The following is a 23,684-nucleotide window of genomic DNA, read 5'->3' as shown; positions in this document are numbered from 1 at the left end:
AGGTAAAACCTGCTCACAATCTTGATCTTGAACTTTTTGTGGCTTCATTTGATGATGGCGAGGCCCAGAGATTGCTTTCTTCAGCCTCATTCTTAAGGATATCAACAAATTTTTGAATGCTAAGGACTTATGAGAAGTGGGTCATCCTGTCTGGGGTCACTGACTGGCAGTATACTGTAACTCTGGGCATCTGTTTATTTAAAACCTGGTTTAATAAATACATATGATACTTTTTGTGTCTTAACTACCAAACTGAGATAAATGCTTGTGCTTTCTGTGTGTGTTTGGCAGAGAGGTAGTCTGACGCTCTTGCTGTGTGGAGAAAGTGGACTTGTTTCAGCTCTTGAACAAGTGTTTCAGCATGGATTTAAATCACCCAGGCTCTTCAAAAATGTCTTTATTTGGGACTTTTTAGGTAAGTGTGATGAAAACGTAACAGAGCCTGTTTGTGTCTTTGAAACATATCCATCTGTGTTCCTTATCATTGCCACTGTGTCTCAGCTGGTGTGAACAAAATACTTGTCAGAGGCATCTCAGCAGCTGAAATGCTTTAAGAGCTCTTATGTCCTCATATTGTTGAAAGAAAAGAGCATCTGTCTTGTGCCAGAGTTGACACTGTACTTGCACAGTAATTGGACTGTGTCCTTCTAGTAGCAGTGATGTAAAATTCCCTAGTGTGGAAGTTTTTAAATAAGGTGGTGAGTTGGCATATGGCAACCTTGTTCTTAATTCAGCCTTGTGAAAGCAATAAATCGTGCTTTTAAGAGGTTGAGTTGCCTTATAAAGCACAAAAAGTGGATCTAGTGCTATTGGTACTTACTGGACATTGTAATAAGGGGTTTATAAGCATACATTTTTCAAACCATGCTCTATTTCCTTTGTCACAGAGCTGAATAAGTCGACTGAATACACAAAGAAATATACAAAAAATACACAGAAGAAAATATACAAGAAGTGCACAGAAAATGAGTTACTTTTAATAGTGTTTCTGTGTTTTGAATAGGTGTTTCAACATAATTCTTGACCTTATTTTGCCATATTACTGTAGCATGTCAAAGTTAGTTAGATACTAAAACCACTTTAGCACTGCTCAGGGGAAAGGAAGTGGAATTCCAGTTTTACACAGGGGGAACAACTAAAGTGACAAAAAAAAAAAAAGCCTAGACATAATCACCTAGGAAACTCATGGACAAGCTTTGAATCTAGGCCTTTCAACTTTAATTGTACCCTGAACGAACAACTAAATGACTTTGTGCTGATTTGCTATTTCTCAGATATGGGCATCATATAGCCTTGTGGATTTGTGTGCGAACTTATGGGGAAAGCATTACACAGTGAGGTATTTTTAAATTTAATCATCTAAATTTGAAGGTCATTGTGCCTAATACTTTATTACAAGCACTGGAGCACAGTATTTCAGCTATTTTAGGATTGCTATTACACTGAAACTTATCTTCTACTATTCTTTTAAGAAAAAGCACAAACATATTATGAGACCCTTGAGCAGAATGAAATGGTCCCAGAAGAGAACTGGCAGACAAGGGCCAGGAATTTCTGTCGCTTTATCACTGCTATCAACAACACACCTAGAAACATTGGAAAGGATGGCAAGTTTCAGATGCTGGTGTGTCTTGGAGCCAGGTATAAAGGAACTTTTTTATTAATACTCTTTTAATAAAATGAAAAGTATGTTGCATGTTAGTAAGATAAAGCCACACAGCTGCTGGGTTTTGCAGTTTGGTTGTTACTTACAAAGTTCTTTGATGTAACCAAAGAAGAATCAAGTGAAGGAGGCACTGACCAAGTTCCAAGGTATTTGAATTATGGGGAAACTAAGATATGCAGTTGCATATCTTAGAGCGGAGCAACTGAATCATGAGAGAATGGTACTAGGCTTGTGTGAATAGCCTCCCTCTCCTAGCTAGCAGGGTTGGAAGATAGAAGCAGAAAACCATCAGTCATCAAGGCCTCTTCAGCTCTTGGCTGGGTGAAATCCCACCCTCCAACTACTCGTTGCAGTAGATGAGTAGGAGAGAAACCAGGACTATTTAGGAAGCCTCTTGACTCCAAGGCAGTGGAGCAGGTCAGTGACACCGGGCCTTCCTGGGACTTCCAGGCCTCCTGGGAGCCATATGTTTTGATGTGAGGGTGAAAAGCCTAGAAATGCTTCTCTTGCATGAGGATGTGCCCTACTTAAACTAGTGCCACACATAGTTGGTTCCCCTTGCCCACCATATAAAAGTGTATGGACAAAATAGTCTAATTTTAGTCTATATAATATAATATATTATATAATATATATAATATATTATATAATAATAATAATATATATTATATAATTATAATATAATATATAATATAATAATAGTCTAAAATCAAATAGACAAAAAAGTCTATTTGATAGGCAAAGTACAAAAGTAATCTCATTGAAAATGAGAAATTAACTTGGCTTTATTTTTATTTCCAAATTACCACTTTGTCAGAGACCACCTCTTGCATCACTGGATCGCCCTGCTTTCAGACTGCCCGATCACAGCACAGATGTATGAAGACATAGCACTAATTAAGGATCATACTCTTGTGAATTCTTTGATTCGAGTGCTGCAGACCTTGCAGGAGTTCAACATTACGCTGGAGGCATCTCTTGTCAAAGGAATTGATATATGACCTCTTGTCCCACAACAATGTTTAAAACAGTAACAACAAAAAAAGCAACAAGGAGTGAATCACCTTAGTATGCAAGAGTTCTGTCTGCCAGTACATTGTATCGTGAACTTGTTCATGGCCCTAAAATACAACTTTGACTTTTCTTGAAGAAAACTCCAAAAATAGTACAGGCAAATGGATAGAAGCTGTAAACTCAATGTAAAAAAGAGGTTTTTGGTATAAATCTATTTTAGAGTTTATTTGCTGATTTGCTTTTTACACACTTTCATGTGAAAGAGATAGAGATGAGTATTGTGCAGCTTATTTTAAAGCTGCAGTATTTCCTTGCCATAGAAAATGTGCAGTGAGCCTTTCAGCATTCTGTGAACTTGCCTTCAGATATGCTGTATGTCATAGACCCCAATATATACACTCCATTTCTGCTAAGAAGGTCATTCTATAGTTTTTAAACTAATATTTTATATATTAACATTATTACCAATGTTTGATTTTTAACATGTTGGGTCACTGTTCTGCTGCAAGGGAACTACAAATTCTCATGTGTGCTTTTTTAATAGCTCCAAGGCACTGACTTGTCAACAAATCATGTTTTTTCCTTTATTTTTGTTGTCAGTATTATTTTTAGTGAATTCTGGGAGACTGAACCGTGAAATGCGCAGAGATTGAAGTAATATTTTTCATATTGGTACATAATTGCACAGAAGAAATTAAGCGTCTTTTTTAACTGATGTTTTTTATTTATTTAACCTATCATTGTGTTTTGTAATTTTGTCTTTAAAAAAAATATTCTATGATACAACTGGCTATAGTATGTTGCAATTCAGAATTAACAGTGCAGCCCACTTAAATCAAAAACCTGGAATAAGTATTTACGGTGCAAAAATGTTTCCACTTGAACCATCCTTTTGAAGTTCGATATACAGTTGCTGCTGGTAATTCTCTTAACTGCTAATAAAGAGGAACATGGGCTTCCCAAATGCTAGATGATTAAAGAAAGATGTTTACGCCCCCACAAAATAATAATGGCAAACCTTTATTAGTTTGTTTATATCAGGATTCTTATTTTTTCTGAAATTACAGGAAATAATAAGTTTTCTTTCCCTTTTGAATGGATATATCTGGAGTCCTGTTGTCACAGCCTGCTTCATTTGGCATGTTTTTGCTTTTAGCAGAAAGCTTTAGTCCACTTCTACAATAAAACATTTTGAAAGTTTTATTTATTGAAGAGCTGGAAATTGGTGAATGCCTGAAGACATCTCTGTTCATTTGAATCCCCTGATAAAAATCTCTTTGGAGTATGTGATTTAACAGGCTGAATTATCAGCATCACAAATTACTGCACAGAAATTCAGGACTACATATTTAAGAGGTCTCCACTGTATAAACTTATCTCAGTGTTGTCCTTCTTTCGAGAAACAGAGTCCAAGTTTTTCAGTTCATACAATGTTGTAGTAGCTTTTCTTTACCTACAGATTAGTGACATCTTGTTAGTTTCATTTCCATAACTTAAAAGTATAGCACATGTATTAAATCTTTGACTATTTTTACTTTTGTCCTATTTATTTCATTATTAAATGGAGAAGTTCCTTTATCACTACTTTTTTATCAGAGCCAGATTTGCATTATAAAGATGCAAAGGCAACGTCCAAGCCACTCCTTAGGCTGGGTGGATGTGAATTCTTTTGTAACATGGGGCTTACAGTACCATTTCATGAAAGTATTCTGTGTGCAGTTCTTTTCAGTCTTGGAAGGGCAAAAATATTCTTTATTCTGAGAATTTCATGTATTCAACTTAATATTTTGGGAGAATCTTTCTACACTTGCCCCGCATTTCTTATTTATATAGTGGTTTTATATACAGTGCTTTCAGCTACATTATAATGATTCTAAGTAGGCCTGTAGGTTTCGCAGTAGGTCTGATGAAAAGAGGGCTGGATTAACCGTTTTGACCTTATCAGATTAGTTGATCCCATTAAAACCATATCTCTATCCTAGAGCAAATATGGATTAATTTTATCTTATATGAGGTAGTTAACCCTGAACTAAATTTTTTTCCATGCTTGTTCACCTTATGTGGCACAGTAATATTGTTTTGATGGCTTGCTTTGATGTCTATCGTGCCTCATTATGGCAATGAGATACCTAGGATGCACATGGGTTAGGGTTTGCTCACGTGGTTCCCACATGGTGGGTTCTTTTGGATAGCACCTGAGAATAAAGTGTCCATCAGTGGCGGTACCCTGTGTGCTAGTTGTCCAGATGCAAAGGAGATTTTCTTCCTGGCTTCTCAGTTACTTTATTTTCCACAGGAAAGACCATTTCATGGTAGACGCTTCCTCACAGGGGTGACTGTGCTTAATCCCAGTAAAATATAAAGCACGTTTCTAGCTATGGACTTCAGTGAAGCAAATCCTTCTAGACTTGGAAGAACAGTAGAAGTTTCTGGAACGTAGCAGAAAAAATACTGGTTTTGTTGGATTCAGAGGCCACCAAGGAAGACAGACATTTGAATATAGCTCTTTGTAGCCTAGGCTAAAGTTTTGGGAAGAGAATTGGCTGGCATCTCTTAAGTGCAGTTCGGTCTGTAGTAACAGCCATAATCCCTGTTGCTCTTTGGTGTTCACCACAAATAAGCCTCCTTCTCTCATTGATGTAGCATCAGTCCCACAGAATCATGTTTGGATCCAGCATTTATTCTTTCCATGTGATTATGCTGAATTGGATGGCTCTTATATAAAGAATGAGTGGTATAGTCACAGTGTTTTAATCTTTAACTAGGGCATTGTAAAATCCATCTCCCTTCTTAAAATTTGCATTGCATTTTTGTTCGGAAAAGAGCTACAGTGTAATGCAACCATAACCTTTTTTCTGTTAGTGTTCTAAAATAAGAAAGCAGGTTTGGGAGGTGTGGGTTAATGTGGCTATACTGGTTTTTATTATTATTATTGCAATTATTTGGAAAATATAATGTTTTTTTAATTTAGCACTGAGAGTCACGTGAGCACACGTGTAATCTGTAGGTGATACAGAAATATAATGATAAAAAAATAAGTAGTTCATAATGCAGTAAATACAATGCTACACTGACCAAACATGTTTACAGGCTGATATCTGATGTGAGGAAAAAACAGGCTATTGCCTATCAATTATTTGTTTCTTTGATTAATGCTATTGGAGTTGATATGATACTTTATACAAAAATAAAATGCAACTTAATAAAGACTTGTTTGAAATACTATGATAAGTTTATACAAGAAAAAAAGCCTTTATCTGCCATAAACATCTGACATTCTGTAGCTGAAAACACACTAATGAACTGAAGACTATTCCACAACTTTTTCCATTATCAAGAGTATTTTTCAAATTGTTGAAGTGAGACCTACTAGCTGGAAGATCCATATTTTTGATGTGTTTTGAATTCATAAATATGTTAAGGTTTTGTTTCTGCAGTGAAATTATTCAAAGAATTAACTTTTTCTGTATATTGTCAAAAGATTGTTGTCCATAGTGCAAGATGCTATAGGATACTTGAAAATACTTGAAGATATTGTACATGTACTTCTCATCTTTGTAGGTTTTTTAATATCTTTAGATTGGCTGTTAGAAAAAGCATCAATACCTTATAAACTATATATTTTACTACGTGGGGAAATCACTGGCTTGTTTTTTTTTTAAGGGTGGGTGTTAAAGTTTACATTATGATGAGAAAACCAGGTACTGTTTTCCTTTTCTATTTTTCCTGTGACATTTGAATCCATTGGACATTAAATGTGAATTGGACATACAAAACAGTTTTACAGGTGTAGCTCATTTGCTGAATTGCAATAAAATTTGTCTTCTAACATGAGAAATAGCATTAATGTGCTATTTTCAAAAGCCTTTTAATGTAATGTGGCTAATCATCTTTTCCCTTTTGCCTGAATGCAGGTACGTTTGGAATTTTGATGTCTGATTTCATGTGAAGTTCATGAGAAGCCCAACTTCCATTATCTTCAGTTTATGCTGTAAAAATTAAGTTTATGACATTATAGTCTTGTTTCTGTTTTGTTTTGAACAGTTTTGTGTTTGATCTGTTCATCCGAATGCCTGCTTCCCTCCTTGCACCAGTGTAGTGTTCTCGCATGCAATTGTCAGTCAAACACATCCGTCAGTGGAAAAGATGCCTACTCAGTAATCAGGGAATGAGGAAAACAGGAAGGCAAAGGGACTAATGTAGATCTTGGAGAGCGTCTGAGTACATGTACAGACACGTGCTCTACTGTATGTATTAGCTTTTTTCCTACCTTAGAACAACTTCTGATCTTCGTATTCAAAGAAGTTTGAAGGCGGTCTCAGAATTTTAAGTTCTGAAAAATACAGTCAGTCTCCATGTACTGTTTGCTCAACCTTTCGCTCTGTGTAAGGATCCATAAAGAAAAGCAGAAATTATTGGAAATGTTATCTGATGCTTCAGTTATAAGGTTAAGCAAGAAAATAGCACTGTCCCCATCTGAGACTGTGACCATGGCTACATGTGTGGCACGCTGTGCCCAAGCATAATTGCCTATATTGCCTGTTTCCTGCATGTTTTATCCTATCTTTGCCCATGATAAGATATAACTTGACAGATTGTACCAGAGCTGGAATTACTGGGTGGATGGGTCATGCTGGGACAGAGGTAAAAATAGGGTCTCTTCTCTATCTTTTCATTCACTTCTTTTTTTTTTGAATCACTATGAAGTACATAACGACATAGTGGAGCACTGCGTAATCTTTGTTCATTACATACTGCTCTGCTTATCTCATCTAGAAACTGGTTCTGTATGCCTTCCTGTATATTAAATCTAGTTTCTAGATCGGATTGACCAGTAAACAAATTTGAGCATATCTCACTTGTGTAACTTTTCTGCTGCCGATGTTCTGAAAGTTTTTTATGCCAGCTACGTGAGAAGCAGAGAGAGTCAGTTTTATTCACGTTCATCTCCTGCTTCACCCAAAATATAGTCTCCAGGGTGTTCTACTTGAGCAGAGGGTTGGACAATCATCTGTCTCCACAGATACCTTCCAACCCCACTCACAATTCTGCGGTCCCTCTCCATCTGCAATGGCAGGAACAGGTAAGAACACTGAATGCCACTTCCCCCACATGGTGTGATTTCTGCCATTCCTTAGTAGCCCAGCATCTTTAGAAAAAGAACTCATCTTTCAGGTGCACTGTTTTTCCTGTGTTTTATGGAGCTGCTTTCTCTTTTGTCACCTACAGCTGGAGAGACTTGCTTATTGTTCTGACCTGCTTTATAGCAATGGCTAACTTCTGCTTTAACAAATACCTGTTTTGAAGCTGACAAATACAAAAAGTAACATTCTCTGCTTGAGAACAAAGGTAAGTTAGGACTGTTCTGAAATAGGTGGGGTTTACCCTGTGTCAAACTCTGAGATCGTTACTGAATGTTCTGTACCATTCAGGAAAACACAGAAGGGAAGGAGTTTTATTGTTTTTTGGAGGTATGTCTGATTCCTTCCTCTCCCTCTCTTTTTTTTGTTGTTTGTTTGTTTGTTTGTTTTTCTCCCACACACCCTGGTCTGTGTTGGAGGCTTTTTTAAACAAAGTGAAAGAAGAAGTTTTAAGATCTCTCATGGGGGGAAAGCACATCAGTGTTCCTGAGTTGTCAGTGACTGCACCACTAACCACTGGTGGTGTTGTGCTGTGGACTCGCTGGGGGAGATGCTGAGAGGGTGAGCTCTACCTGCCCCATGCTCCAAGGAGTGTTTTGAGCCTTAGATAGGCTTGGGGTTATGGTTGTGAACTCAGTATGTGCTGCCAAGCAAGTCGCAGCTGTGCAAAATGTCAAGCTTGCCTGCCTTGGAAACTGAGTCTGATGTCTTCCTTTCTTGGGCTTATAAGACCTGCTGCTCCGAATTCCTCTGCAGGGTGCTGTGAGGGTGTCCATGGGGCAGGTCTGGATGGAGCTATGAGGTAAGCACAGCTTCAGAAACGCATTTGCTTCACTGTGGGAGGCCTCCCATCTTCTCCCAAGGGGAAGGAACAAAAAGAACAAGGGCCTTGGTGAGCAAAGCGTGTTGTGCAACTGCTGCCTTCACAGCACTTTTCCATATGCCAGGTCTGAGGTGATTTTATAGAAGGTGAGGCTTAATGTCAGCTGATGAGGAGAGTTTGAGTGTTAGGCAGGGATCGTCTGTTGACTAACTGGTCCAAACACACTGGGTTTAGAAATGTGTTTGCGTTATGATTTGTTGGTGGAGATACCTTGGGAAGTTCTCTCAAAGTACAAAAGAGTTAGTTAAAGAACTGCATGGTGCAATTGTGTACACATTACTTCACATAAGGGAAAAGGAACTTTATACTATTAAATCATGGATGTGTATTCATTAATAAACATAATTTATTAAGCCCTGAAATGAGCAGGGTACAGTGTATCATAATTTGAGTGGCAGGTGTTTTAAGGCAGATCCTACAACATTTGAAATATCATCAATATATCTGATGTTTATTTTGAGGAGGTTTTTCTACCAGTGGCATAAAAAGACTTAGACAAGGAGTATAAATTCCATGAGAAGGTCTTCTAGACTGCTTGTGGCCAGAGTACCCCAGATTTTCGCTCTGAGGTAAGCCATATGTATGTCCCTCTCTCACTGAAAGGCACTGTTAAATTGCACAATTGAATGCTGACTACTGAAGCTGTGTTATTTTATGTAGATCTCCACAACAAGACAATGAGTAGCTTGTAAAACCATTGGATGCTAGGATGGAAATAGTAAGTGCAAAACTGAGTGATTCATCTCAAAGGAGTACAGTTGTTCAAAACCCAGTATGTATATGGAGATGAGAAGATATTGAAACTAAAGCTCTGAGACATATATGTGAAAGGCTTTGGAATAAATAAATATTTGAAGGTATTCTTTCACTTGTGTGTCTGCCCTCTTCCCTTTTTTCACTGGCCTCCTACCCATGTTCAGCTTCTGTCACTCATTACAGTCGTTCGGTTGTGTTAAATTTTGGGTCAATGTGTGCTCAGCCCCAGCAGACCCATTAGTTCTCACTACATTCAAGTACAAATGAAATAGTATTCTAGATGTCCTCAAGTAAATATTTGCTTATCATTTAATAATAAAATTTAGCAAGGATTATAAAGCGTAAGAGCAGGGTTTTTTTATCCCAAATCTTTGGTCAAGTGTATTCAGCTCTATCCAGGAGATCAGGTGCAGAATTTCCAAAGCGGTTTCAATATCAGACTGCTCTTTGATAGCTTAGTCTATATCCTTTGGTGTGAAGCAGCTTCAAGCAGTATTTAGTTTGAGTGGAGGGCAGGGGGAATCATGGATCCTTGTCTGCACGGAAGAGTTTCTTTGGAGCAGCAGGCAGTGTTCGTGACAGTGTTGTAGTCATAGCAGTCCTTGTGGTCCAAAGAGATCGGACAAGGTTTGCAGGAACAAGTGCTAGCTTTTGCAAGATTATAGCACAGTATGCACATTAGTACAATTGGAAAAAGCAGGCAAGCCTTCAGAAGTACAAGCCTTTCACCAAAAGTAAGCTTTTACTTGTAAACTTCTCTCCCCAAAGCCTCCATGAAACTTAACTGAATAGCACTTTGGTCCACGCAAGCTGAAAAAACTTGGTTCAAAACTAAAATGCTGTCATGTACCTAGAGGAGCAAAAACTTTGCTATTGATTTTAGGATCAGTATGTATAATGTATGAAAATACTGTTTACTTATGCTTCTTGTGAAGTTTTACTGGTAGCTATTTTTCTTCCTAAAAATCTGTGATGTTATTTAATGTTGTTAATTGCTGAAGAAAAACAGTCGGTGCTGTTTGGGTTCTGTTTTGTTGAACCACTGCTGCTATTTTTTTTTCTTTCAACATACTTAAATTCTTAGCACTCCGTCAATTTCTAGCTTCCCCCTTCCAGTAAAAATCTTCGTACTCAGTACTTATCTCTCTCTGTCACTCTGTAGTTGAACAGAAACAGTTAAAGAAGGCTATAGAAAGACATCTGAGTTAAGGTCTGGGCTTCAATCTGTTTTGTCTTCAAAGAGATATTTTAATGGCAATCCTTCATCATAAACAAATGAGTATTATATGTTAAATTATAGCTAAGGTCTATCACAAAGAAATTCAAGATTTATGTGTAAGACATAGTTTGATTAACTAAGATAAATTTAATATTGTTCCTGTTTGTTTTCCTAGCTGTGTGTTGAAATCTTTTGATCTAACTGAGGCATTCCTGAATATTTGTGTCACTTTTTCTTTTAGTTTACAAAAGTAAACAAGCAGCTTTGCGTTTACTGTGTCTCAGAAAGCTTTGGTTGTATGGGTTGTTTGGCTCTTCGGAGTCTGTGTTTTTCTGCTACACTGCATATGTAGATGTTATGTCTGTCATCGTATGTGGTGATGAATTTTAACTGAATTAATACTAGTCAAGCTCCTTGAGGAACCTTGAGTGGAAAGTGCTAGAAATGTGTAACAGCTTTTCTGTAAGGTAGCTTGTAGTTGAGTGCTTCAATGGGAAATGACTTTTCTGTGCATTTGGGGGGATTGTTTGAAGAGACACCTTAACGGGCACCCCCTGGTGAGAGGTGCGTGGATCTGTGAATTCCCATCATAAATGTGACTGCCTATTCATGACAGCATGGAAATGGGCGAGAAAGTCTTCGTCCCTTTATTACTTTGTCAGTAAAGGGAGCTTTGGGGTATGTTGTGGAGTTGGAGAATCCTTGGAGTGTTTAATGAGCAGCTTTATGCGTTTATAGATGAGTTTGACTGGGGCTGAAACTGCCCACGAGGTACAATAGGTTGTTTCTCATTGGATTTTAAAAGGGGATAACTTTGATCATTTCAAAAGCAATGAAGCCTGATGCTCCAGTGAGAAAGTGGTAATTTATAGCTACCATTAAGGAGACAAAGACTGAGGGAAAGTTTCACTCTGAAGATTTACTAATGTGTATGAACCACCCTTACAACCAGAAATAGCTTGGTATTTCTCACAGAACAAAACAAAAGGGAGAAGGCGGTGAAATGGGAGTGGGAGGGAGGGGTGGAAAAGAATACCGCCTGTCTTCCCTTGCACACTGAAAGGTCGAAACAACACTTAGGAAATTATAACTGCAACGAATAATGGATGGGCCAGCGGTACCTGCCACGGGAGACGCAGCTGTGAGAAAGCCCCGGCTGCGGAAGGAGCGGGGCTGGTGGCGGGGGGGCTGGATGTGCTGCCGTGGGCTGCAAGCACTCTAAAAGCTGCACTGCCCTGCTTTGGAGAAACGCAAGCAAGGCTCCACCGAGCTGTGTACACGTGGGTCGTGACAGTCTGCAGACACACGGGCTCCTTGCAGGGGCTTGCCTCTGACTAGAAAGACACCCTTTCGCGAGCCACCTCACAGACGGGAGCTCCGGTTCAAATACACTTGCCGCTGGCAGCCGGTGTGCGTGTGTGAGGTACTGCGGTACCTGGGGGAAGCGCCGCTTCCCCGGGACACCTGTGTTTGGGGGCCGCGCAGGTGCTGGAGCGCCCGTGCCGCGGGTGGGTGGCTGGCTGCCTGCCTCGCTGCGGTCTGCGGCAGCCTATTGTGGGGCGGGGGGGCCGGGGCGGCCGGCGGGGCGCAGCGGTGCCGCGGGGAGGGCAGGGGAGGCCCGGCCCGGCCCGGGGAGGCCCGCCCAGCCCCGGCCGCCCCGCGCCCGCCGTCGGTGCGAGGCGGGCCCGCAGACGCCTCCTCCCGCCCGGCGGCAGCAGCAGGCAGCCGCCGCCGCAGCGCCATCCATGGGGTCCGGCGGCCGCCGCAGCGCGGCTGGGGCGCGGGCGCTGCCGCTGCTGCTTCTGCTGCTGCCCGCGCCGGGCGCCGCCGCCGCCCTGCCCCTCCCCGGTGAGTGCCGCCCCTCCTCCAGCCCCGGACAGCGGCACCTGGCCGGGACCGGGGCGGCGGCGGCGGCGGGCGCGAGGGGGGGCGCGCGGGGAGCCGTTGGTGCGGCGCGCGGCGGCCGTTGGCGGGCAGGTGCGGGCCGCGCCGGGCACCGGGGCACCGGTCTCCTCAGCGGGGCTGCCGCGCTCGGCAGCCGCTGCCCCGGGACCCCCTCACCGGCACCGCTCTGCGCGCACCTGAGGGCGCGGGGCCGCCGCCCTGGTGCCTCGCCGCGGTTCCTGCGGCCGCTAGGAGTTAGAATGACGCGAACGCCTTCTGAAACTGGCAACTACGGCGGTACCTTCGGGCGTGTGTTGTGGCTGAGGGAGAGATGAATGCTGTGATTGTAACCGGGAGAGGTGCCGGTTGAAATTCCCAGCCAGAAAGCGATTCCCGCTGCTCAAAGTGGCTGACAATCTAAGTCATCACCTTGTGGTGATACTCCTGCAATTGATCCGGCTACTTTAGGAGTCGCTTCTTGGACCTGTGTCGGGGTGCTTCTTCTGCAACTCGCCCTCTTCGTTGGTCACTGGAAATCTTTCTGTTTCTGCGTTTGAAGTCTCCCCTGCTGAATGAAAAACTTCTGCTGCCTGTAACTTTTCTCCCTCTTCTTCTGCCTATGCTTCTTCGTCTCCAGGACTTCTTCCTACTGGTGTTTCTCTTTCCCCTCACTTCCTCTGCTCTGAAGCTTCCACATGCCACATGGTTATTTTGCTTCAGTATGCTGTGCTTTGTGATGGCTGGCCAGGTGACTTGACAATGCTGCTCAACAGATGCTATTTTTGTATTTAAAAAAATAATAATAAAAATGGCGTTATTAATAGGTTACACATCCGTTTAATGGTAAGTTAGTCTTTTAATGTGTTGGGGGTTGGTGACTTGGAAATTTCATTATTTCTGTAAACTCCCCTTGTTAGTTTAAGAAACATTGGGCTTCCTAAGGGTGATACTATGGATGTGATGGAGATCTCTTTCAGTATTAGTTTTATGTTAACCAGAAAGATGAACAGTGTCTCTTCTCTCCTCAATAGTTCTGCAAAGAGATATAGTCATAGCTCCTTCTGGGGTAAACAAATAAATCTCTGTAAAACTTCATCGGCTAAATCTCATGGGGGATCTAGGCCATAATAGATTAATGTAGATGCATTTACAAGTGAGCACAAAAGCTTTGTACAAGCTTATCTGAATTGCATACAGATATATCTATGTGCAGGTACAGCCAGTATACAGGTTTAAGTCTAGATACTCTCTGAATGTTTTTGTCTTGGATTTAAAATTGATGTGTGTGTGCTTGCAGCCTTTTACCATCTAGTCTGTGAAACATACAGGACTTATGCCCTATTCTCCATCTTCTGGCATCCTTTTTTGAATTTGGTGTCTTTTCACAGATGTGGATGAATGTGCCCTGGGGCTTGATGACTGCCATCCAGATGCTATATGTCAAAATACCCCAAAGCTGTACAAGTGCATGTGCAAAGTGGGTTACACTGGCGAAGGGAAGAAATGTGAAGGTAAAATGATAGAAATGCTTTGCTCTGCATTGTCTCAGTAATTGTGCCTTCCTGCAAGGTCCTGAAGTGTTCTTTGGAACTGGTAGAATTAGCAAGGGAAGGGCAGGTCCATAGCAGGAACAGTTTCTTCTCTCTGTAAAGCAAAGACAAGGGCAAATGTTAGCTAGGATACTGGGACTGAAATCTCGCTTTCATAAAAATGTTCTGGAGGTCCCATGTGCTACTGTGCATGAGATAGGCTGGTCAGCACCAAGTGTCCCTCACCTTGGCCAGCTTGGGACAAGGTCTTGGCCAAGCATATGGGACTCATTCAACTTTTGTTTGCAGCTAGATTGGTACCCAGAAATAGGAGGCTTTGATGCTTTACTGTAGTCCTTACTTGCTGCTTGTGACTTGGTGTTTTACAAATATACCAGGTACTGGTGAAGGTGCTGACCTTCAGGTTTAGGAGCTGCTCACAATGCAATTGCTGGAGGAACGCAGGGACTACATTATGAGGTTGAAACAGTGATTTATTATTATTATTTTTTAATTTCTAATTGTCTCGAGCAAGCTAAAGAGGGGGAAAGAAATATTGTAATATGCAAATGTGTAGCCACTGAAAAATTTCCTGCCAGCAGCATAGGGGTGGAACGTGTTTTTTATGAGCAATTTCCTGTGATTTCCCAGATGGTGGTATATTTTCTTTTTTATTTTTTTTGCTGTTCTGAAGTGAATTACCCATGTTACATGTATCTTTGATGTTTTTTGAATACTTCAAAGATCTTGGTGTGAGCAATACCATGCAGCACAGAGTTCCACTGAAGAATTGTGTGAAGGTGTTCATATGAGCTGTTAATCAACTTGAATTCTGCCTTGACAAGGCCAGACAATGACATGTTGATAGTAACTTTCTTATTTTTACTTTGTGTACTTTCATACTGTCACCCTTTGATCATGTCATCTTACTTTTGTCTGTTGCAGAGAACCTAAAGAATAATCTCTGACTACAGATTGCTTTTAGATAGGAGCTTTACCACCACCCCCTCCCACATCATCTGGTGGCCTTTTGAAGATGGTATTACTAAAATTTAACGGGATATTACATGTGAAAACATGAGATATTTCTCAGAAGACAAAGCAGAAAAATAAGAAGTTAATGCCTTAAAACATAGGTGACGATTTGTTTTTCAGGCTGATCTTAAAATCAAAAGATCTGATTGATTTTCTCACATACAAAATCAAAAGAGAAACGGTTGCATGGCTTTTCTCCTAGTAATACTAGTTGGTCTAATCATTAGTTTGTTTAATCAGCAGCCTTAAAATCCTTAGACTATAAGGTAAAGCTGTGTGGGAATCTCAGGGTATTTTGTCACTCTTTGGAAACATTTAGCAAGTAATGCGTTAAGTGTTGCCTATTTGCAAGACAATGACGATTTAGGACAGCAGTTGCTCTTCACAGTTACACGGTCTCATCACGCAGTGTCTAACACTCAAGCAAGCATCCATCATGTTGACTTTTGCTTTATTCCTTAGACATTGATGAATGTGATAACGACTTCAATGGAGGCTGTGTCCACGAGTGTTTCAACATTCCGGGAAATTATCGCTGTACTTGCTACGACGGCTTTATGTTGGCTCACGACGGCCACAACTGCTTGGGTAAGTGTGCTTGTGAACATTGCGAGTGGGTGTGCTGTAACATTTTAACTGTGTTCCTGGGAAATGCGTGGTCATCTGTTGTGCTTAATCAGCTCGGCTGGAGGAGAAGGTCACCTATGGGACGAGGGAATTCCAGGCGCCGATGCGCCATCCCAGTGTGATGCTTTCCCCATCTGAATGAGGGTCATTGCGCTTTCACCATTTGAGGGCAGTTGTGCTACTCTGTTTCCATTAAGTGCTTTGGATTAAAATGTGTGAAGTGGCGTCTATTATTATACTAAATGGCTTTCCTTAAAAGAACATGTGCTGTCATTGTCTTTTCTGTTCCAAAGTTAGAGTCAATTCTCACGTGTGTTTCGTTACCTAGAAATCTTTTCTCTTGCGTGTGGAGGTTTAGAACGTGTGGGCTTCTCACTCTTACCATGTCTGAGCCCTTCCTGACATGCAAGCTATAAGGAAAGGGCACACAATTAGGGCTGTGCAGTTGCTGTGTATGACAGAGGGGCGTTGAAGTTCAGAGGGCCTAAACAAAATGCTCAGGGTTTCCCTGGGTAGTTAATGTGAAGCCAAGTACACAACCCTGGAAACATGTTCACTCTAGGCAGCACTCCCTTGACCCTGCACGCTCTCTCTCTTTCTCCCCCACCCCATGCTGTAGAAACTGTCACGTTTGCTTTTTAGAGAGAGCTCAGTTTTTTCTCTTCTGCTGCACGTTGTGTGTGGATGTGCACTGGCAGACTTCCCTGCCAGTATCAGTCAGAGGAAACTTGCTCCCATAGCAGAATTTTAAGACTCCCGTTGGCTTGGCTGGGTTGTTTCCCACTGGTGTACGGCAGATTGGGAGGGGGGCAGACCATCCCTGGGCTCTATCTTCTTCTGGGTCAAATTAGAAAAGCTTTGGAGTCTCCAATGGGGATTGTGTTGAGTTTTACGTGCTGTGAACCTGGTGCATGCCCACAGATTAACTTTGTTATAGTGTAAATGGAGGGGAGAGTGAAGTCACCAAGTTCCAGGTATTTCACTGAAGAAAATACAGAGGGAAGCAAACTATTTGCTGATGCTGTAACATATTGAGGACATCTTATTTTTTCTCTGGTGCCTTTGTGTAAACACACAGTGGAGTTCAGCTGAGGTTATTAGGAAGGGCTGAAAGTGAGCTAACACATTGCCTCTTATGCCACCAAAGGGTACATTCTCTTAGTATCCAGTAGCCCCTCTAGAACATAATTCCACTGATTTGTTTGGGATCAGTAAGACAGACAGAACATAGACCAAAATCTACCACCTGTTACATTACTGGGAAGCTGCTCAGTATTGCATGGCAGACTTTTTAAAATAAAATATCATTGACATACGGTGAAGTTTTTACTACTGACCAGCCAATTTTTGAGATATGATGTAAACTTCAAATAAATATTTTGGTATGCAGCAGCAAATTGGATCACATCTTCTCTTAATCTGTTTATTTACTGTCTTCACACCACGGTTGCTCTCCTTTCACACTCATTTTTGAAGATCTCAGCTGTGTGTCTGGGTTTTAGCCAAATAGACAATTACTTGTTGGAAAGAGATGATATTTTGTAATCTTTCCGAGGTCCGTAAGGCGGAAACATCTGCTGGAGTTCAAATCTGTAGTACTGAAGGCTCATGGTGGCTGTTTATTCATGATTGTTTGCACATTCCCATCACTGTAGCTCTCTAAAATACTCAGCTTCTCTGTGATGGAGATATGTCAGCCGCTCTTGTTGCTATGAGCAGGTCACATTCTTTTGCATCCCATTGGCTTACTCTTTTCCTTCAGTAGAAATTAAATCTGGTGTAATGCCACATTATGCTTTTTACTAAAAGCCTTTCTTTTTCCCCATTTTTTGGAAGGCAGCTGTTTTATGCTAGAAATGCTAAAGTGTTAAATTAAAAACATTGTACTATTATCACAGGAACAATGAACAGAACAGGGAGCAAATGTAGTGTCCTATTTGAACTTGCAAATGAGACCAGTGCTTTCCCTAAGTAATGTTTTGTCTTGCTTAATTTTTTTTCTAAGCTACTGGGCATTTTTGATTCCTATTCAAACTGGCATTTGAAACATTGGAAAAATAGGGTAAGGAAATTATTTGCTGGTAGAGGTTACAAAAGTCTACAGCAATTAAAGGATAAAATTCAGAAGAACTGAAGGTTGGGATGAACATCCTGTGTTCAGAGGCATACCTGAAGGTTTTTCTACTCTTTGTTTCTCTTGGCTATCTTGCAAATTGAGCGTTTCTATATTCTCTGGTATTGTTGAAGCTCTACGTATTGCAACATCAACATTGAACCTATTTCCAGAACTTCTGCTCTTGTCCTTGACTGTGGTCAGGCAACATGACAGCAGCCTTGACGGTAAGTGATGATGACCTAGAGTTGAGGGAAGAGGATAATAAATCAAACTGAGCATCAGAACATGTGATGTATGACTTATAGCTAGAGCAAAAGTAAGGAGGAAGAGGAGGAAAGTTTTATATTTAAGCCAAACTTATTTTGAATTTGGTGTTTTTCTTCTTCCACCTTTGCTTCAGAATGGGGATCTTACTGAAAAACACCATACATTGCTTACATGGATTTGGAACCAAAGCTGTGTACCACGGAGCAAGATAGGACCAGGCATGGATGCTCAACCTAGATGTAAATGTGCTAGGTTGCTTAGTGGCAGTACTGTCTGGCTGCTCTGAGAGGCAGTGTATGTTCTCCTATGTGGAGTAGGGAGCTGAGGCAGTGTATGTTCTCCGACATGGAGTGTAGGCCTAGTGCAGGTACCCTGCTTCTGTCTTCCCCAAAGCTGCTCTGCCTTCTTGTTTAGTTGGCCAGAATTTCCTGGGAGCCCTGTGATTGACTGGGCAAACTGCAAACAGGGGAAGAGGGGGGAGCAAAAATATATTTTTGCAAGGGTGACAGAACAACGGGCTAGCCCAGGCTATCTGAACTGCCTGGGTGGTTACCTGCTGGTTAGGGACCTGTTGTCTGTACTGTGTATTGAGCAGCTAACACAAATAGCTGTCTTGGTGTTAATTTGTAGTGGTGATTTTCATATGGGGCAGGTACAAAGCTGATCTCTTTCTCTCTCTCTCAGATACAGATGAATGCACGTTCAACAATGGTGGTTGCCAGCACGTTTGCGTCAACACTGTGGGGAGCTATGAATGTCGCTGTAAGGAAGGATTCTTTCTAAGTGACAACCAGCACACATGCATCCACCGCTCAGAAGGTACTGGCTGCTTCCCTCCAGGCACCAAGCAGGAGTTTTTGACAGAAGCTCACTGCAAACTCTCCACAGCAGATTCAAAAGTATTTTTAGTTTGAGTTTTTTGAGGCAGTGAAGTATCTTGAAGTCCTCAATTCTTTTAAAAGGAACACTGTGTCAGGATCTTCTAAGTGACTTTGAAGACTCTCTGCATCCCTTCTGCCCCTTTGATACCACCTGTATGTCTGCAGCGTTATGCTTTTTAAAGGCTGTACTGCTATACTCCCAGTGTACTTTATGCTCTGTTGTGCAGCTGAGCTGTGTCCTGATCCAGGAAATGGCAATAAACCGAGGGACAGTGAGTTCTGACAGTTTCCACTGACTTCAGTTACAAGGCAATACCTACATTACCTCTAGGTACCTTTTAGATTCCACGTACAATGTTTAGGTTTCAGCTAAGAGATTTACTGTTTGTCAGCCCCAAAGGTATTCAAATAGTGTTCTTTGTTTTGAGTGAAACCTTTATGAAACGACCTTTAAAAGATCTGAGAGCTTTGGATGTCTGATTAGACATCGGGTTGAACAAAATTATTTTGGATGCCCTTGGGGAATACTTTAAAGTGGTTACTCAGATCAGGGAGTTGTCCATTGAACTGTACAGTGAATATCTTACTAAGAAGTATTTAAGGCTGCAAAGCTTTCTTTAATCTAAGGCTTATCGTTGGCATGACTATAAGAGGAATCTGAGCATGAATAAACAAATCTCACTTTAAAATTCCCCATACCGAAGAGATCAGCATTTATAGACATATATGGCCATCCAGAGATGAGTGCGCTGAGGTGGCTGTCATCTGACGTAGCTGAATTGATCTTTTGTTTGAATTACGAATCCGTATTCTCAGCTTCTCTGGTACTGTGCTTGGTCTCATGGAGATCTGGTGATGCATGGTGATTTCTCAGGCCATTGCTCAGCTTGCTACTGCAGCAGGCTGCAATGGCAGGGCAAGGTGTTTCCCATCATGTTTTCTTGCCAGCAGTGATGTGTGTTTGTGTGCATGGATGATGAATCCAAGAATGAAGATTAGTTGTTTTAACTTCTCGTCTTGTCTGATGCCAAGGGAAGAAAAGCTTCCAAATCTTCTGATTTGCTACTTCTTGAGTATGCTAAACTCTCCTGAAGTAACAGCAGCAGCATATCCTGTTATTAATAATTGTACCTTTGGAATTCTTGATACTGAAATACAGATGTATTGTTTGTGTTTTTAAAGCCATTTTTTTGTGTCATCGCTGTTTGTTTACCTCCCTCCTCTTCCCACATTACTGTGAAGAAACTCTGCATGGAATTCCCCACTTTTTTTTTTCTTGGGTGGGCAGGTCCGTTTTAAGCCAAATCTCATTGTCGTCTCTTTCCCCTCACCTTGTTCTCCTCTTTTCTGATCGTTGCTAGGTCTCTGCCTTATGTACTTATCTCTCTGTATATCCCTTAGTAGTTCTCTCTCAAGGCATCACAGCATGGATCTAAACATTGCTGCCTAGCCCACCTATTCGGTTTCATTTCTTATCTGTAATATAAGGCAGAATTTCCTTCCCTGTCTCTCAGCTCAGTTAAGAGTGCACATTCTTCTTAGTGGTCTGCAATATTGGCCTTTACGTGCACAGAAAAAGAGTGAGCTGGAGTTGAGATTGGAAAAATATAGAGGCTTGAGGATGTCGTATTCCTTCAGATGACTAGTGTAACAGGGAAGTCTCCGACTCACCTGCCCTTCCAAGTCTATTTACTCTTATATTCTGGGTTCCCTGTCACCTATTCCAGGATGGTAATGTGAGACTCAAGGTGAGGTAGCTATTAGAGGAGAGTTTGATAATTAAAGCTGGTTTTCATCTGATATGATTGTGTTGGTCTGGAGCACAGGGATCCTCTGAGGTTCTTGGTGGTTCTGCCTAGCCTCTGCTTGAATCACATGAACTCTGTGTCTGTGCACAACCGTAATCTTTCCTGGACTGTCTGCTTTGAATGAGCTATTTTTCATCTGTATGTGGGAGAATGGATTTACTTTGGGATGCTGTTGATCTGGCTGACAGGGCAGCATTGCACATCTTGTTTCATTTTCAGCATATAAGAGAATTTGGAAAATTTTAATGAAAATGTAGAATTTTCACTAGTAAATTTGCAGTACATCTTGCAGCTGCTATTGCTATTGATGACAAATCTTGCCACTTTTTCCTGTGGTATTTCACAGGGTCATAGCTGTCTACTTTTTGTGCTGAGTCAGTGGGAGTTAATTGGACCTGTGATTTGAAGGCCACATCTGAAACCACTGTACAGACCTGAAAGCTTGTGCACAAGTGACCATGTTAGCTATTGCTTTTAGATTGCTTCTTTCTGTGGAGAAGCAGTGATAACTGGAAAGCTTTTTGGAAAATTCTGCCTTAATGCAGAGCTGTAGAAAGCATGCAAATGGTCGAAAACATTCCTGGGAGGTCCTGTTCTGTCTGTGCTGATACTTTTTGCCATTTGGCTCCTAGGGGGCTGCCTCTGAGAATCTTAGGTTGTTCTTCATACAATTGCCTCCCCTCCCACCCTCACTCTGTCCTACTGAGTGTCTGCCTGGAAGTGCCCTAAATGGAGCCTTAGTGTTCTTAGCAAATTGGTGCTGATGTCCCAACATTTACTGTAGAGAAGAATACAAAGATGTAAACAATGATACATGTAAGCAATGAGTTTAATGTGCCCCTATAGAAAAATACTGAATGGGCTTTTTGCCTGTGTCTTGCTAATGATAGAAGTGCTCACATTTCACGGAGGTTTGCTGGGGAACATCCCAAAGGTCCCGGTATCTAGAAGGACTGCTCTGGCTTGGGGTCCAGACAGGCACTGGATTCTGTTGTCTCGTCTAAGCACAAGGTGAGATTTGACCAAAATTTCTTTGAGGTTTGGGTCTGTACCATGATCTGCCATTAGAACAGCTCTGGAACAGTGTGACATGGGAGACCTTGCGTCTGTGACAGAGTTTGCAGTCAAATGGCACTTAGGGTTTTACGGTCATTTCTGTAATAGATCCTTATAAAATGGGGCCAAATGGAAGGTATAATTTTCTACCACCCCTGGAAACATGCAGCAAGCTTCATAGTAAATGCTAAAAGGTATGAATGTATTGCTCTCTATGAAATGCTCTGTTTCAGGTCATCTGGATTTTGGTGGGTTTGGTCATGTACTTTGTTACACAATGGGTACTCTGTTATTTTAATAACGTGCCCTCATTTGGGAAGTGCATTTTTAGCTTTCTGTGGAGACCTGATTGAACTCTGCTTGTTCAGAACTGATCAGTTCCCAACTCATTATTTACACCATTTGTCTGATGTCAGTGAACTTTACCAAAGTACCTTCTTGAATGGTTTTCCCTTTGGTAGCTCAATAGACACAGACAAACAAACAACAAACTTTAACAGAAACTAAGCTGCTAATTCTCTTAATGCTGTCTAACAATGCTGAGCTAACAGACCAAATCATACTGCATATTTAAGAACAAAAAAGTCACAAAAACACAAGAGTTAATAAGGCTAATTTGTGGTCTCATGGGTTGTCCCATTCCTTGACTGACAGCACAATAATGGATGACAGCTTTCATGTGGGCTCCTTGGGCTGTGTCTGTGTGCTGCACGATCTGCAGTGTCCTTGTCTTGTTAGACTTCTACAGGGTCCTCACTGTGGGAAAGGAATGGAAACGCCAATAGAGCAGAATAATCCAGGCTCTGCAGCATCTATTCTTTTGCTACATAAATCTTTCTTAACCGAGAAAGGGTACCATAGTTTGTGCTTCAGATAGCCAAAACAGTTGTGTGCAGAGCAAGAACCTAACTGAAGTGTGATAGAATAATGATGAGGAGCTGACCGCTGATTGCCACTGACTGCCAATACAGTGTTTCTTGTTTCATTGAGGTATGAGGCTGCAAAAGGCGCTGCATAAATTCTAAAATTATATAGGCTGTGAAATTGTTCATGCTGACCCTTTCTGGCAACATGTTCACCCTTTTCATTTCTCTGATAGTGCATTTGCTCAAGTCAGTAGAAGTCCCCTGAGTTAATGTGGTATCAGACCTTCAATGGGATAAGCCCTTGCAGCTGAAGTATGCACTGAGTCTTCTCAAAGTGTTCTTGCCAAGAAAAAAGAACATTTTGGTGTAACATGTTGTCTTATAAAAGCTAAATACACCAAGGCAGAGCATTTGATGCACTTGGTGGCAAAAATGTGTTCTCAGAATAACCAAGGAGAGTATTCTTTTTTTTTTTTTCCTCTCATTTGTGTAGCAACATAGAAGATTTCTCTGTGGTGTTCTGGTAACTCAGCCAGCTGACATGTAGTTTTAAGTTGTGGGCATACAAATTGTGTTACAATCTTGCCAATGACCCTGGCATCGATTTAGCTGAGCGAGGGTTAAGGTGAAAAAGCCTTTACAGTAGTTCTAGGAACATTTCCTACCTGTTTAATTGACTTGAACCTTTTGCAGAGGCCAGACAAAACACTATGGCAGTCATTGAGAGCTAGTGCATGAACAGCTTGTAACTGTCAAAGACAAAAATGGTGCAATGTTTTTTATGAGGTGCACCAAAAGGAAGAAAGTCACTAGTGGCACCTTGCTTTTTCTTTTGGTTTCAGCAGACACTGGCACCAAATTCTGTCCAGCTGGGAGGTGCGCAGAAGTACAGAACAGTGTGATAATTCCCAGTGGGGTTATTTTGAAAGAGATTTG

The 23,684-nt window shown here is 41.3% G+C and overlaps 2 protein-coding genes across 10 annotated transcripts in view; both read left to right on the top strand.

Annotated features, from left to right (window-relative positions):
• The window catches only part of DENND5A (DENN domain containing 5A), a 60,968-nt gene extending 58,283 nt beyond the window's left edge, over positions 1 to 2,685 (top strand). For all 5 annotated transcript variants that reach the window (XM_040558578.1, XM_040558576.1, XM_040558579.1 and 2 more), the window contains 3 exons: positions 292 to 415; positions 1,473 to 1,641; positions 2,484 to 2,685. In XM_040558578.1, the coding sequence (XP_040414512.1) occupies positions 292 to 415; positions 1,473 to 1,641; positions 2,484 to 2,667 (477 nt within the window). In that variant the 3' untranslated portion in view covers positions 2,668 to 2,685. The remainder of the gene's footprint in view (positions 1 to 291; positions 416 to 1,472; positions 1,642 to 2,483) is intronic.
• A 9,727-nt stretch (positions 2,686 to 12,412) lies between these two features.
• Positions 12,413 to 23,684, top strand: part of SCUBE2 (signal peptide, CUB domain and EGF like domain containing 2) — a 44,879-nt gene continuing 33,607 nt past the window's right edge. For 3 of the 5 annotated variants that reach the window (XM_040558585.1, XM_040558582.1, XM_040558581.1), the window contains exons 1-4: positions 12,413 to 12,527; positions 13,952 to 14,074; positions 15,590 to 15,715; positions 18,822 to 18,956. In XM_040558585.1, coding sequence (XP_040414519.1) covers positions 12,425 to 12,527; positions 13,952 to 14,074; positions 15,590 to 15,715; positions 18,822 to 18,956 — 487 coding nt within the window. In that variant the 5' untranslated portion in view covers positions 12,413 to 12,424. Of the gene's footprint in view, positions 12,528 to 12,697; positions 13,407 to 13,951; positions 14,075 to 15,589; positions 15,716 to 18,821; positions 18,957 to 23,684 lie in introns of those variants that run through there. The other 2 variants (XM_040558583.1, XM_040558584.1) reach the window with 2 other exon arrangements.

This window comes from Cygnus olor, chromosome 5 (assembly GCF_009769625.2).
Source record: "Cygnus olor isolate bCygOlo1 chromosome 5, bCygOlo1.pri.v2, whole genome shotgun sequence".
NCBI lineage: Eukaryota > Metazoa > Chordata > Aves > Anseriformes > Anatidae > Cygnus > Cygnus olor.
Note: the sequence above shows the minus strand (reverse complement) of the source record. Positions and strands in the feature narration are given on the sequence as shown.